The 15,062-nt window shown below is 41.0% G+C and overlaps 1 protein-coding gene and 1 long non-coding RNA gene across 2 annotated transcripts; both read left to right on the top strand.

Annotated features, from left to right (window-relative positions):
* Window positions 1-855: 855 nt before the first annotated feature.
* On the top strand, window positions 856-10,289 carry LOC116689321 (uncharacterized). Its single transcript, XM_032515832.1, has 5 exons — window positions 856-936; window positions 1,526-1,613; window positions 9,426-9,519; window positions 9,594-9,681; window positions 9,894-10,289. The coding sequence occupies exons 1-5, from the start codon at window positions 856-858 to the stop codon at window positions 10,287-10,289; spliced, it is 747 nt and encodes a 248-aa protein (XP_032371723.1).
* A 1,061-nt stretch (window positions 10,290-11,350) lies between these two features.
* LOC116689531 (uncharacterized) lies at window positions 11,351-11,830 on the top strand. The gene is made up of 2 exons (XR_004332016.1): window positions 11,351-11,493; window positions 11,640-11,830. It is a non-coding gene; the product is annotated as an uncharacterized LOC116689531 (long non-coding RNA).
* Window positions 11,831-15,062: the final 3,232 nt, after the last annotated feature.

Raw genomic sequence — 15,062 nt, 5'->3', positions numbered from 1 at the left:
CCTACAGCCATCAAATGTCTCATCTGTGATGGTCTCACTGATTTCCAATATTGCAAATGCATACACTGAACAAATCACAAAGAGCAACATGATTAACAGTACATTCAAAGTCAGCATTGATGGAACAGATTTGGATGTGCTCAACACAATTTCAGAAGAATTGGCCAGATTATTTCCCTGTACCTACATTTTCTTATGGAGTAAAGCATGTTCTCGAAGAACACTTACAATAACTTAACATAACAGCTACAAGTGTATGCACTATTTACCCTATTATAAATTATCGACAGGAATTGATAGGACAAAAAGCAAACAGACACCCACAAATAGTCTATAAACAAAGCATCAGGCTGTCTTTGAAGTTTCACATGAACAACGGTTAAAGTTAGACAGGCTAGTGAAGAATACCATAATTCAATCAGGCCTAAGCGATACACCGTCCTTAACAAACAGCCATGTATTTTGGCTCTTCCAGTCTCTCCACTACTGGTTTTTCCATAAGCCCACTCACAAGCTTTTCCTTAACCTAACAGCGTCTAAAGGGAAGCCAATAGTCCTGACAAAGCGACAAAGGCACCTGACCAACAACAAAGACACCTGACGAAGCATCCATATTATCTGAGATTGGAGTGAGAATGTGTTGGTTATGCTGAGTTCCGGTTGTTTCTCTGGATTTTGACCATTGCCTGCATTTTTGGATTTCCCCTTGCCTACCGATTTGGACACTGTTAATTTATTAAGCTGGCTAAATACACTTTTGCTTTTCATGAACCTGAGTTGTGTATTGTGGGTCCATCCTTCTGTGTGTGTGATAATACGATCTTGCTACAATTATGGACTCCGCCAACTCAAACAATGTGCAGAAAGCACTACAATCCCAAGGACAGAAACTTCACCAGTTTGAGGAAGGGCTGTCCATTCAGCAGTAGCTCAGAGGTATGATGGAGCGTCAGCTGGGGTTAGAGAAAGCCATCTGTGAACAGATTTCCCTCCTGAATACACAGCTTCAATCCCTATTGCTATGCCACCTGTCTCTCAAGGCTCCATGGGTCTGGTTTCATTTGTTGGGCCCATGGTCGGTGTTGGTTCTGCTGTTCCTTTTGTCCAGTCGTCGGCCAGTCTCTCTGCTTGTTTTCTCAGCCTGAACGCCTCTACAGTGTGTCTGATGACTGTCGAGCCTTGTGGGCACAGCGTGGATTACATTTTGAGCTCCAGTCGGTCCATTAACCTATGGACAGGGTTAAGATTGCTTACCTGATTTCCAACTTGTCTGGACGAGCAGAGGCATGGGCTATTGTTGATTGGGGAAGGAATTTGCCCCTGTGTGACTTGTTTGCTCGCTACACCCAGATTTTCACACAGATTTTTCAGCATGTTACTCCGGGCAGAGAAGCGGTCCGGGTGTAGGTGAGCCTTCGTCACTCGCAGAGAGTGGCGGACTATGCTTTGACTTCCGCACTGTGGTAGCAGCGAGTGGGTGGAATCAGACTGCTGTACTAGATGGCTTTTTGTGTCGTCTGTCCAGTGTGCTGAAGGATCAGCTGGCGGCATTGGATCTTCCAGAGGAGCTCTCATCGCCCTGGCCGTCAAGATTGACAAGCGGCTCTTCAAACGTGAGAGCGAGAGAGAGGGGACTCAGTGGATTTACAGGAAACACGGAGTATCTGCAGCTACATGTGCGAGCTTCCCCTGAGCAAAGATGGCAGTTGTCGAGGCAACCAAATGGAAATAATTACCAGCCCTGTATGCACTTTCTGTAGGGTGACCAGACGTCCCCGGTTTCCGGGGACAGTCCCCGATTTTGGCTACCTGTCCCCGGCTGGATCTGTCCACGGAAATGTCCCCGGTTTTCACTGTGACTGAAAGACCCGAAATTGGAATGAAAGAAAGAAAAAACGGACAAAACGTAGCCGATAATCGCACACCCTACACACGCAGGCTCCAGGCAGCCAGAGCTGCTCAGAGACGTTTTAGAAGCCGTGTTTTACGATGTTAAAATCACTGATTATTTACATGGAGTCTGGTGCGTTTAGCGAACGCAATTTCGCGGACTTTTATGTTTTAAAAAGGATCTTAATCTTTAACAGAAAGGTCGATCTCCTGAGAAATCCTTTCCATAATGTTGTCAGACACTTAGAATATTAATCTGAGTCTGTTAGCAGCTAAACAAGCACTTTTATGAATGTAAATACAAGCTGGACAATTATCCCATTAACTTACATTGCAGCGATCTCGTTTAATACTGCATCACTGTCAAAGGAAAATATGTCCTCAGTAGTTTTTATTGTATCTGATTCTCAATGAGCTGTTGCAGAAACAAGCCTTGAGCAGTAAAGCAAAAGCTGTCAGTAGTTCAGTAAACATTACAACATTATGAAATATTGAGACTTTCTATCTTGAAATATTTGGATTTTTTACCTTGAAATATTAGGACTATTAGGACTTTATATTTTGAAATATTAAGACTTTCTATCTTGAAATATTAGGACTTTTTATCTTGAAATATTAGGACTTTTTTATCTTAATGTATAAGGATGGATTTTTATCTTGAAATATTAGGACTTTCTATCTTGAGGTGTAGTGGAGTGGAGTAGGAAGTAGCAGCAGGGGTGGGTCTAGGATCATACCTTGGGGGGGGGGGGGGGGCCTCAGCCCCTATTAAGAACAGCTCTAGGTCTAGTGTCCCCGTTTTAAGTTTTACAAAAATAAAAACATTACTTGTTTTGGAGGTAAATACGCTTCTGAGCTGAAAATGTCCCTGGATTTTCTCTGAGAAATCTGGTCACCTTAACTTTCTGGCCAATTAAGGCACAAGGTACATTACTTCATATGTTCTGGGAGTGCTCTCCTATTGGTCAGCTCTGGAACAACATTGCATCCAAAACTTCCTCCTTGATTAATGTTACTGTGCCTGTTACTGTCAATGTTTTGATAATGAATGATCTGTCAGCCTTTCAGCTCTCTAGAACTCAAAAATGTGCTGTATTTGCTGAACTTACAGCTGCGAAGAAAATGATTGCAATCCGTTGAAAACCACCTCATGACCTGTCTATCCGTACATGGAACCTTTTCGTCGTCTTTTTGGATCATGGAAAGACCGTGGACACAACATCGCTGACTCCTGGAGGTCTGAACCTGTGCATGTGTTTTGTCCTGTGTCTTGTGTCTGTGTGTGTGTCTGTTTCTGCATGTGTTGTTTTGTCTCCCTCCTTGCTTTCCTCTCTGTGTTGTTTGGCTCTGGGACGCGTTCCAATGTCTATGTATTGTTTGTAATTGTTTGTATCTGTTAATAATTTTGGAATATATATTTTTAAAAAATCATCACAAAAAAGTGTTATTTAGGTTGATTATCTGACATATAGAAGCATAGAATTTGTTTTTCACAGTCCCAATAACTCTCTTGGAATATTTATATTATTTAATATGCTATAAATTATTAATATTGATTGTGGCCCTATATAGCTTATAGCATCAATATAAACCTGTATGGAAAACAACTTTTCCACCAACCAACAGTCAGCAATCTGCTGAATCATTTACTCTTTTAATACACTTATAATATAGTATCGCCTGAGGAATGTGACTTATAGTTTATGAAACAATATCTCACCTGGGAAATCAATGGCTATGTGCTTGTGTAAAAACAATATCTAAATGTTTGTACCTTTATGGTCCAGCCACATAGGAACAGCTGCCTTGTAAACTGGTTGAGTTGATGCTTGTATTAATTCAGCTCACATGAATCATATTGATTGTCAGTGAAAAAGTATTTTAGCAATTTAAAAGTTTTGTCAAAAGTGTGAAGCCTGAAGGAGATTTGTTGGCGTAAATTAAATTTCATCTGTAATGTCAGATGTAATTTAGATGTGTTTTTAAATGATTTTTCTCAGCCTGAAAAATCATGGGCACACACACACACACACACGCACGCACACACACACACACACACACACACACACACACACAAGCAAATGCATGTTGTGGTCACTGCTGGCATCATATTTAGAGTAGAATGTCATTTCATCTAGGCTTTGTTTGATGCAGTGTCATCTGAAATGTCACCTGCTGTAGCTGACAAATTGCAGTAAAAACCTACAAAAATATTTTTCCTCTGGCAATAGGCTACTTGCCCATTAATCTCCCCTTGAGTACAAGCTGCAGAGACAGCAGTATTTAGAAAATGTCCTCTTCAATAATGCAGCAGGAATTCTGCTTAACCCGGCCCTGGAACATTGGAAATCCGTCCGCTTGCAAAACACAAAACATCCAATGGTTTCACTGAAAGGTTCTGCAGTAGGGTCACATAGCACAGACAGATGTAGGAATGATTTACCGTTGTGAAAAAAGACAATCCAGTAAAAGTTGTTAAGAGTTAGCTAAAGTTTACAAAGCATCAGAAATGGAAGGATAACGCACCTCTTGAGTGACAGAATGCTGACATATGTTGCTAAATGACAGCAGTAACTGTGCCAGGCAGACCTTGGGCAGTATGAAGTATACTGTCCAGGCAAGCAGTTTACTTAAGATGAATTCAAATCGCAGCAAAACTATCTTTGAGAGAATAGTTCGCACAATTTTAACATTAATTAACCATTACCACTTAACTAGTGTTACTTTGTCAGACCCTGCTCCAGAGCGCGCTGGAGGAGTGTTTGGCTACTCCACATAGTTTTTGGGGATGGGAGGAAAACATGCGCTGGTTTGTTTGCATTTCCTTAAACCAATCACAATTGTCTTGGGCGGTGCTAAGCACCGGGAAAATCTGCGGTGCTGCTGCAAAATAGTATTGGGAACTTGTTTGAGCCCCCCTAAAAAGGGTGTAAAATCGCCAATGCCGTACCTTATCAATATGATTCACTGCGAGACTTACAGACTTAAATACCAATCTCCTAAATATTTCTAATATCCTAGCGTCGTCATCACCGGGCCAGCCCCATTCTCTTTTCTGTAGTTGAGGTTTTAACAGGGCTGCCAACTCTCACGCATTGGCCGTGAGACACACGCATTTGACTGGTTTCACACGCGCACACGCCACACCCCCGATTTCTCACGCTGAAGTGTCAGCCCGGTCGGTCAAATTTCTGATAGATGAGTTTATCTATGTTTTTACCTGTTGAGCCACTTGTGATCGACTAGTTGTGCTTTCAGAGACTGTGAGGGGTTCAAGAGCGCTCCCTGTCTGTGGAATTTTCAAATTGTCGCAAACTGAGAACATTTTTTTCACGAGCCATCCCAGGTGCATTCCCGGCTTCAGGTATGAGCTCTGAGTATCACAGACCGTCCGTCGCTTCGTGACCACTCTCTCTGTAAAGATGGAGTTGAGCAGCGCGGCTGGTAGTGTAGCAACTTCAGTTCATGTTATTGGACTCGCTCTGGGGGGGGCAGTGACGCGTTGCATCCGTGTAGTCCTCCGATGAAGAGCAGCGTACAGCCACCTCAAAACTCTGTCAGAGACCAGAGACCCAAATGGGCCTCTGTGTCCGTCAGACTGTCTGAGTGAGATCCACCATATCAGCAGAGCAATGACATGCACAGCAGACTATATTACAACTCTCCACATCTCGGACAACAGAGATGGGAGGAGTTATATTTTGAATGTGCACAAAGTTGTAAATATGAGCAGAAATCTGGTGAAACACATCTGAGCTATACTAGCCTATATGTAGCCTACTATATATATATATATATATATATATATATATATATACACGATACTGCAACGTTGGGCCACTATTGTGCATCTCTAACCTCTGTACATCTCTAAATGTAACTGTAAATAATTAATTTGATGTTTTTTTAAAATGAACAAATAGTCTTTATTTTCACAAAAAAGTAAATACAGTAAGTGGGGCCCAGAGGATGAGGGCCAAACATTACTGAGCCTTGGCACAAAGGTTAAAGGAATAGAATTTATGTAACTCAGTGGTTCTCATTCTTTAGAATTTCAGTGGTCTTAGTTGATCCCTCATCATTAATTTAACTTTGGGTCCCTGGTCCCTACACCAGGGACCCCTGGACCTGTTCACCACAGACCCAAATCTTCTCAGCTGTTGCTGACATATGCTACTGTCTCTTCATGTGATTTATTATGTTTGGCACATTGTGTGGGTCAGTTCTTATATCATAAGAAGTTAATAATGTAAATGCAGAATGCCCTAAAACCTGTTGATACTACAACAATGCAAAGGTTCTTAACCTTACAGTTTTGCACATATCATGCAAGACTTGATTTCTCAATTTTTTTTGCAAAAAAACTCTCCAGAAAGTGCCATTTAATGGTTTATTTTTAAAAAAAAATTCCTGGGGGGGCATACCCCCAGACCCCCCTAGGGAGAGCCCCATCCCCCCACATATAACAAATCCCAATTTAAACCCTAAAGAATAAAGACCCAAAGAAATTGCTTTGTACGCGGAAAAATATTGGCCCCCCCAAATCTCACTCCAAGGTTTTTGGAAAAGTTGGCAGCCCTGGTTTTAAAAGGTGTATTTACGAAAAGTTGTGTTGTGGGAAAACAAGAAAACGTATCTTCAATCATTAACAATGTTTCTCTCGAACAGTGTTCAATTTTCAATTCAATTTTATTTATATAATCACAACAACAGTTTTCTCACTGCGCAGGCCTAGACCGTACTCTGTGATGTTTACAGAAACCCAACAAATTTACAGCTCTGTTATGTTCATGCATGTACACTCACCCAAAGGATTATTAGGAACACCTGTTCAATTTCTCATTAATGCAATTATCTAATCAACCAATCAGATGGCAGTTGCTTCAATGCATTAAGGGGTGTGGTCCTGGTCAAGACAATCTCCTGAAATCCAAACTGAATGTCAGAATGGGAAAAAAAGTGATTTAAGCAATTTTGAGCGTGGCATGGTTGTTGGTGCCAGACGGGCCGGTCTGAGTAATTCACAATCTGCTCAGTTACTGGGATTTTCACGCACAACCATTTCAAGGGTTTACAAAGAATGGTGTGAAAAGGGAAAAACATGCAGTATGCGGCAGTCCTGTGGGCGAAAATGCCTTGTTGATGCTAGAGGTCAGAGGAGAATGTGCCGACTAATTCAAGCTGATAGAAGAGCAACTTTGACTGAAATAACCGCTTGTTACAACCGAGGTATGCAGCAAAGCATTTGTGAAGCCACAACACCTTGAGGCGGATGGGCTACAACAGCAGAAGACCCCACCGGGTACCACTCATCTCCACTACAAATAGGAAAAAGAGGCTACAATTTGCAAGAGCTCACCAAAATTGGACAGTTGAAGACTGGAAAAATGTTGCCTGGTCTGATGAGTCTCGATTTCTGTTGAGACATTCAGATGGTAGAGTCAGAGTTTGGTATAAACAGAATGAGAACATGGATCCATCATGCCTTGTTATCACTGTGCAGGCTGGTGGTGGTGGTGTAATGGTTGGGGGATGTTTTCTTGGCACACTTTAGGCCCCTTAGTGCCAATTGGACATTATTTAAATGCCACGGCCTACCTGAGCATTGTTTCTGACCATGTCCATCCCTTTATGGCCACCATGTACCCATCATCTGAAGACTACTTCCAGCAAAATAATGCACCATGTCACAAAGCTTGAATCATTTCAAATTGGTTTCTTGAACATCACAATGAGTTCATTGTACTAAAATGGCCCCCACAGTCACCAGATCTCAACCCAATAGATCATCTTTGGGATGTGGTGGAACAGCAGCTTCGTGCTCTGGATGTGCATCCCACAAATCTCCATCAACTGCAAGATGCTATCCTATCAATATGGGCCAACATTTCTAAAGAATGCTTTCAGCACCTTGTTGAATCAATGCCACATAGAATTAAGGCAGTTCTGAAGGCGAAAGGGGGTCAAACACAGTATTGGTATGGTGTTCCTAATAATCCTATAGGTGAGTGTATATTTACTACTTAGGTTTGTTTGCAATAAATCTTTTGTATACACACAGCATGGTGTTTTGTATATCTATTTCAGTTATCATGGTTTTGAATGTCATAATACTAACAGTTATGGTCAGTCTTGGTGGTTGTTGTTACAGCTTCAGTTAAATAATGTGCTTAAATAACAAGAAAAATAAATACTGTTCTGTTGGCTTTAATAGCATCGAATAAAATGATTTGATTTGAAGCTGTGAGAGTCTGGTGTCTACTTTCAAATGGAAGTGAAAATGTTTCAATAGTTTAGTTATTTGTTGAAGCCTTATGATGGCTTGATATTTGTTATGTTGGCATGTTCCTCTTGGCTTTTATTAAAGAGTCATGACTTCACACAACATATGATTGAATTACTATAATAACACACTGACTAGATTGGGATGAGATGTGCAAAGAATACTTTATTGGCCAGAATAAAAACAATAGAATAGAAATTAACAATAACAATTGAAAAGTGCAGTGTATACAGCCTGAGATCCAGTCTGTGATATACAATATTTAAAATGTAGTGCAAGGCAGCTTAGTGCAATGGTAATATTAACAATATTGTAATAGATTTAAATATACATGAGGTAGATGACATAGGGGGGTGTGGACACAGCTTGTTGATGTGCTTCTCATGGAGGGACAAGCCCTGTTTCTCAATGTCAAGGATCCTTCCTTGGTAGGACTCGTCCTTCCAAGGAAGGATCCTTCAGGAGTAGGTTAGAGTCCTCCTTAGCATTTGGAGAACATGTCCAATGGAACAGGCTATCAAGTGCACGTCATTGCGGGCTTGTGACATTGAATTTTTTTGCGGCATTTCAAAACACTGGATGAAATGGTTGTGGAAGTGTTAACTGCGCTGTTTAATTATGCTGTTGGGATGGAGAAGATGAATTAGCAGCCGTTTCTTAATGTCACGGAAGGATCCTCCAAAGCCAGAAGGAGGACGCTACGTCATCGACGTCCGTCGAAGGACCGTTCCAATTTCGAGGATCCTCCGAATTCCTCCAAGGACGGGGTCCTTCATTCGGAAAATTTCCCATTGACAGAAAAGGATGCATATGTGTATCCTTCGCGGTCCCAAATCCCCCACAATCCTATGCGCGGGCCTTTGCCGTCTCATTAACAAAAATTAAATGGCGGACCAACGCGGAGCGACGGAGAAATTTGCTTTCAAGTGTAAGTATTCTTCTGTTTAGTGTTTAACGTTACCGTACATATGTTAAACGGTAATACATATACGTAAAGTTTAACAATGAAATGCCAATACAAATACCATTGATAATGCTAGAAACCTGACGAGTTAACGTTAGGCAAACTCAACCGGACCTGTCATTTAGCTAACAGTTCATTTAGCTAACGGCTTGGTTGCCGTCACGGCATTTATTTCATAAATATTTTAAATAACTACATAACTAGTAAAAACTGTGTAACGTTAACATTATACAATCCACAGCATTATACTGATAGCTTTCTTGTGTTTTTTAAAATAATTTTTAACAGGGACAAAGGAACAAACAGAGAAGTTTATATGCCTTCGGGTGGAACACCAAAGTATGTTCACCGGGGGGAGAGACACCGTGGTGAACGGATATCGGTGAGAAGCGAATGTACTTTTTAATGTTCAGAAGTAGTACCTGTGTAATCTTTTATTCCCCCCCATTTACATAGGTTTATTTTGGAGAAGATGGGGATTGGAGGGAGGGTCTCCCACGGCCAGGCGAAGAAGAAGTGGGACAATTTAAAAACCAAGTACAAGGTGGGAGATATTGTTCATCAGGTTATTACTGTATAGCCATAATTGTTTAAGCACATGTTAATGTAACTTGTGATTTGTTAAGTAAGCCTTGGACGTAAACCTGACTCATTGTAAGTTCAGATGCACTGTTGTGTACAGTAGTATATTACTGTACAAAACACAGCAATAGTAACATAGTAAGTCGTCACAACTATTTGATCTTCACTGTTTAGGAATGCAAGTGTCCTGCCACTGGTCAGGGGACAGAGGACGGCAAGGCGACGGCAGCAACTTGGCCCTGGTTTGCCCTCATGGACGAGGCATTAGGGCAGTCTGCAGCTGTCTCACCCCCCTGCCTTATTGCCTCAATCCAACATGACAAAACAGGCCCAAGTACTGCACAAGAGGTAGAGGAAGGGAGCGAGGAGGAGGAAGAGGAGAGAGAGAGAAGCAAAGATAGGGCAGGGCACAGAGGAGAGAAGAGGAGAAAGGAAAGAGAGGACCCTTTCCTAGAGCTCCTCAAGGAGGATATAAAATACCAGAGGGAGGCAGATGAGAGGAGGGAAGCAGAGGCCAGAGAGAGGTCTAATAGATCTTTCTCTCTTTTGGAGAAGTTGGTGAACAAATAAAATTAAAGTCAACTGATTTTGTCTTTGCCCCCTTTTTTTCATTTTATAAACTGTCCATTTTTTTAAAAAAACCTGAAATGTTTAGATTACAATAGAAAAATAGTTTGTAACAAATAATGTGAAGCCTAGAACAATGTTGTGGTTGGGTATTCCAAGCTCTACTAGAGAAACAGGCATTTCATCTTGGTAACAAATTTATTTAAACATTTCTATATTATCTATTTACAACAACTTACACATTTACAACTATATATATATATATACACACACACACACACACACACACACACAATAAGAAGCGCCCATCAATTGGTGTTGCTTCAAGACTGCAGACAGAAGAAGAAAGTTTAGGTTAGTCCAGTAGTAATAAAATCTATCCCGTAAGATCATAATTATATGTAATACAGTTGCTGTATACTATAGTATAATGAAGGTAATCAACATGTACATTATGTCTTACAGTTTTTTTGGATTGCTTACACACTAAAGTTAAAAGTAGTACACTATTAGCAAAACCTTACACTCAAGAAGCAAAACATCAGCCCATATTTGCACAACTATAAGCACATTGTCAAACTCACACTTGTTGCAAAACTCTACACACAGTGATTTGCAAAACACTAAACACACTTAACATACATTACACACAAAAATCTATTATGAAGTCACTTCCTTGCAATACCAAAGCACTGACTGTCAAATTACCGCACCTTCCAACCAATTGATTCAACACAGTCATTAGGTGTGCAAACACTTGTTTGCTTAATTGTAGACACACCAATCAGGTGTATAAGCACTATAAAAAGCAGCAGGTGAGTTCATCGGTCTTCAAGCGCAATGGAAAGAGTCAGAGAAATAGTTAGAGAGGTGGAGGACGAGGTAGAGGAGAAGGAGGAGGAGGACAAGGAGGAGGAGGAGGAGAAGGACAAGGAGGAAGAGGAGGAAGGGGAGGAAGAGGAATCAACAGAGGAGGAATCAACGGAAGAGGAAGAGATGGAGGCCACGCTGGAGGTAGAGGAAGAGGAAGAGGAAGACAAGAAGGTGCTCAAAGAGGGCCGAATCTGACAAATGAGATCCGCGCAACACTGGTTGACCACGTTGTCAACCACGGCCTGACGCTGAGGGAGGCTGGACTGCGAGTACAGCCAAATCTAAGCCGATACACAGTGGCAAGTGTGATAAGAACATTTCGACTGGAAAATAGGTATTGTAAAAATATCATCATATCAAAAACATCTGTACAGTTTCAGCAACTGCTTACAGTACTGTATTCTATGCACTATCAGCACTTCTGTTACCTTTTCCTGTGAAATTACTGTACTATTGTTTACTGTTTTTTTCTCTACATAGGATTGAGGGTCAGGAACGACGAGGGGGAAGGCCTCCTATGTTCACAGAACAGCAAGAGAGGGAGATAGTAAACATGGTTTTGGCCAACAATGCTATAACCCTTAATCAGCTCCAAGCTAACATTGTCAATAACCACGTCGGTTTCAACAATATCCATCAGGTCTCAACATCAACACTGGCACGCATCCTAAGAAAAAAACATATTCAAATGAAGCAAATTTATCGAGTGCCTTTCGAGCGCAATTCCGAAAGGGTGAAACGACTGCGGCATGATTATGCAGAGGTATGTATTCACCTAAGCATTGTGATCTTGCATACTGTCTCATAATCTTTTACTGTACTGTAATATGTATACTAGATCTACACTGAACACAATTTTGCCTGACACTGTTCTTCAGAGAGTTTTACAAATGGATGGAGAAGAGATCCAGCATGAGTTCATTTACGTAGATGAGGCTGGGTTCAACCTGACGAGAACACGAAGGAGGGGAAGAAACATCATTGGCCACAGGGCTATAGTCAATGTCCCAGGGCAACGTGGGGGTAATAGAACACTCTGTGCAGCCATTACACAGAATGGGGTCCTCCACCGCCATGCCCATATGGGCCCTTACAACACAGCACTCATACTTACATTCTTGGACCAATTGCACAACATAACAGCAGCAAATCAAATCGATCATATGCAATACATTGTTGTCTGGGACAATGTGTCTTTCCACCGCTCTGCTCTGGTTCAGAACTGGTTTCAGCAACATCCACATTTCACCGTCCTATATCTTCCACCATACTCTCCATTTCTCAACCCTATAGAAGAGTTTTTCTCGGCATGGCGGTGGAAGGTATATGATCTCCGTCTCCAGGCTGAGGTACCCCTCATCCAAGCCATGGAGGAGGCCTGGGACCAGATGGAGGTAGCAGCAATGCAAGGATGGATTCGTCATTCAAGACGTTTCTTTCCAAGGTGTCTTGCTAATGACAACATTGCCTGCGATGTTGATGAAATTCTCTGACCAGATCCAGCTAGGCGAAGAGACAATGTCTAGTTTTTGTTTTGTTTTGTTTTTTACAGTAAACTTACAGTACAATACGTAAAGTGACATTTTGTTACAGTATTATGAATCTCCATGTCAACATTTTGGGCGTGTTGAGAAATAAATGAGTTTCTTCAGTCTGCAACATTGGTCTTGTGTAGTGTTTGGTGAATTTACATTATATTTGTACTTTGTTGATGGTAGCCAACTCTAATCATAGGGAAGTAGAAGTGCTAAAAGTGTTTTAGGTTTATCACAGCAGAGTGTAACTCGTGCAAACAGAATATAGTAATGTGAAACGTGTGTGTTTCATATGGTAACAAAGTGTGGTTTTTAAACAGAAGTGTATAGTTTTTACAAGAGTGTTTAATTATGCAAAGGATCTGTAGTGTTTTGCTAATTGGGTGTGTGGTTGTGCTAATTGTGTGTAGTGTTTTGAAAACACAGGCCCTGTTTTGAAAATCGTGCTTAAGCAATCCAAAAAAACTGTAAAACACACTTTTTTCAAAACACTACACACAATTCTCTGCCTTTGGCACAATTTTCATGAAGAAAATCTCGTCTTCACAAGGAACACGCCGCCTTTCAAATATGCACACTGACCCATCACAAGGGCAAACCCCCGTCACACAGCTTTACAGTTAGCAATCAGAGCTTTAGCATAATACGGCAAAAGGTGAGCTCTTCTGTTTTGGAGGAATGGATGCCAACATTGGAAACAGAGTCAGAGCCAGAGGAGTGAGAGTAGTAGGAGGAGGTGGACGAGGAAGAGGAAGAGAAGGCCAAGGACTGTAATCTCTGATGGGCAAAGAGTACAGCCAAAATGTGAGCAGGTACACTGTAGCATCCATCGTCCCGAATTTCCGAAATGAGAATAGGTAAGAAATCTACTCTCACTAGAATATTGCAGTACTGCACAGTATTCCTACTTTGTATTCCTTCACAGAATTTACAGTATTTTACTATTTGTTTGGCAGAACAACACAAGGTGGTCGGGAACGTCTTCCGTCTCTTTGACAGGAAACTGAACTCATGAATATGGTCCTAGAAAATAATGCCATACATAACACTACGGTAAATACAAAGAAAAACAATGACATATTTCAAAATATTGATAGGGTAAGCTCATCGACACTGGTCCGTGTCTTGTGCAGAAATCATCTCAGGATGAAGCCGGTCTACCGGGTGCCATTTGAACGCAATTCAGAAAGAGTCAAAGAATTGCAATATTGCTAACAAACAAATTATATTTGGGACAACGCAAGTTTCCCCAGGGCTGCTCTGGTTCGTAACTGGTTCACTGCCCCCCCAGGCTTTTAGTTGTTTATCTCCCTCCATGTTCTCCATTCCTCAATCCTATTGAGGATTTTTTCTGCCTGGAGATAGAAAGTGTTTGACCGAAATCCACAAATGCGTTTACCTCTTCTCCAAGCTATAGAGGACGCATGTGGACATATAGCAGCTGATGCTCCCCATGGCTGGAATCGCCATGGCGATATTTCCCCCGCTGCTTGGCCCGGGAAAACACTGCTTGTGATGTGGATGAGGTGCTGTGGCCAGACCGCATCAGAAGAGAGGATGCAGCATAGTAGTTTTTTTTAGCTTTTTTTTACTGTAACTGTGTACAGTAAATTCTTCTGGTGTTTTGTATGTTGTGTATGTGTAACTTTGTGTTGGTTGGGAATGGGATGTTCACTGTGTACATGGTTTTTGTGGGACAAATAAAATATATTTGTTACTGTGTATTTGTGTTTTCTGAGTATAAAAACAATATTCTCAAATATTTTACAACACACTTATGTATGAAGTGTCTGTAGAAAGTGTAACACTGAACAAAAAAAAGTCTTTATAATGAATGGAGAAGGATTGTTTTCCATTCATCATGGTGTTTTACATTGAGCACATCAGTGTTCAACTGGTTCTTATGAATGTCTATTCATATGATGGTTTGTGTGTGTCATTTGAAAACAAAATACCATTTTGAGAAGAAATAACACTGTTTTGAATGTAAAGTTTAGTTTTGCAGGAGAATTGAGGGGTTTTGCCCATTGTGTGTGTGTTTTTTGATTTGTGTTTAGAGTTCTGAGAATATGAGGCATTCTTTCAGAAAATGTGTGTAAACAATCGAGAAAAACTGTAAGAACATTGCGACTGGAAAATAGGTATTGTAAAAATATCATCATATCAAAAACATCTGCACGGTTTCAGCAACTGCTTACAGTACTGTATTCAATGCACTATCAGCACTTCTGTTACCTTTTCCTGTGAAATTACTGTACTATTGTTTACTGTTTTTTTTTTCTACATAGGATTGAGGGTCAGGAACAACGAGGGGGAAGGCCTCCTATGTTCACAGAACAGCAAGAGAGGGAGATAGTAAACATGGTTT

Source organism: Etheostoma spectabile, chromosome 5 (assembly GCF_008692095.1).
Source record: "Etheostoma spectabile isolate EspeVRDwgs_2016 chromosome 5, UIUC_Espe_1.0, whole genome shotgun sequence".
Lineage (NCBI taxonomy): Eukaryota > Metazoa > Chordata > Actinopteri > Perciformes > Percidae > Etheostoma > Etheostoma spectabile.
Note: the sequence above shows the minus strand (reverse complement) of the source record. Positions and strands in the feature narration are given on the sequence as shown.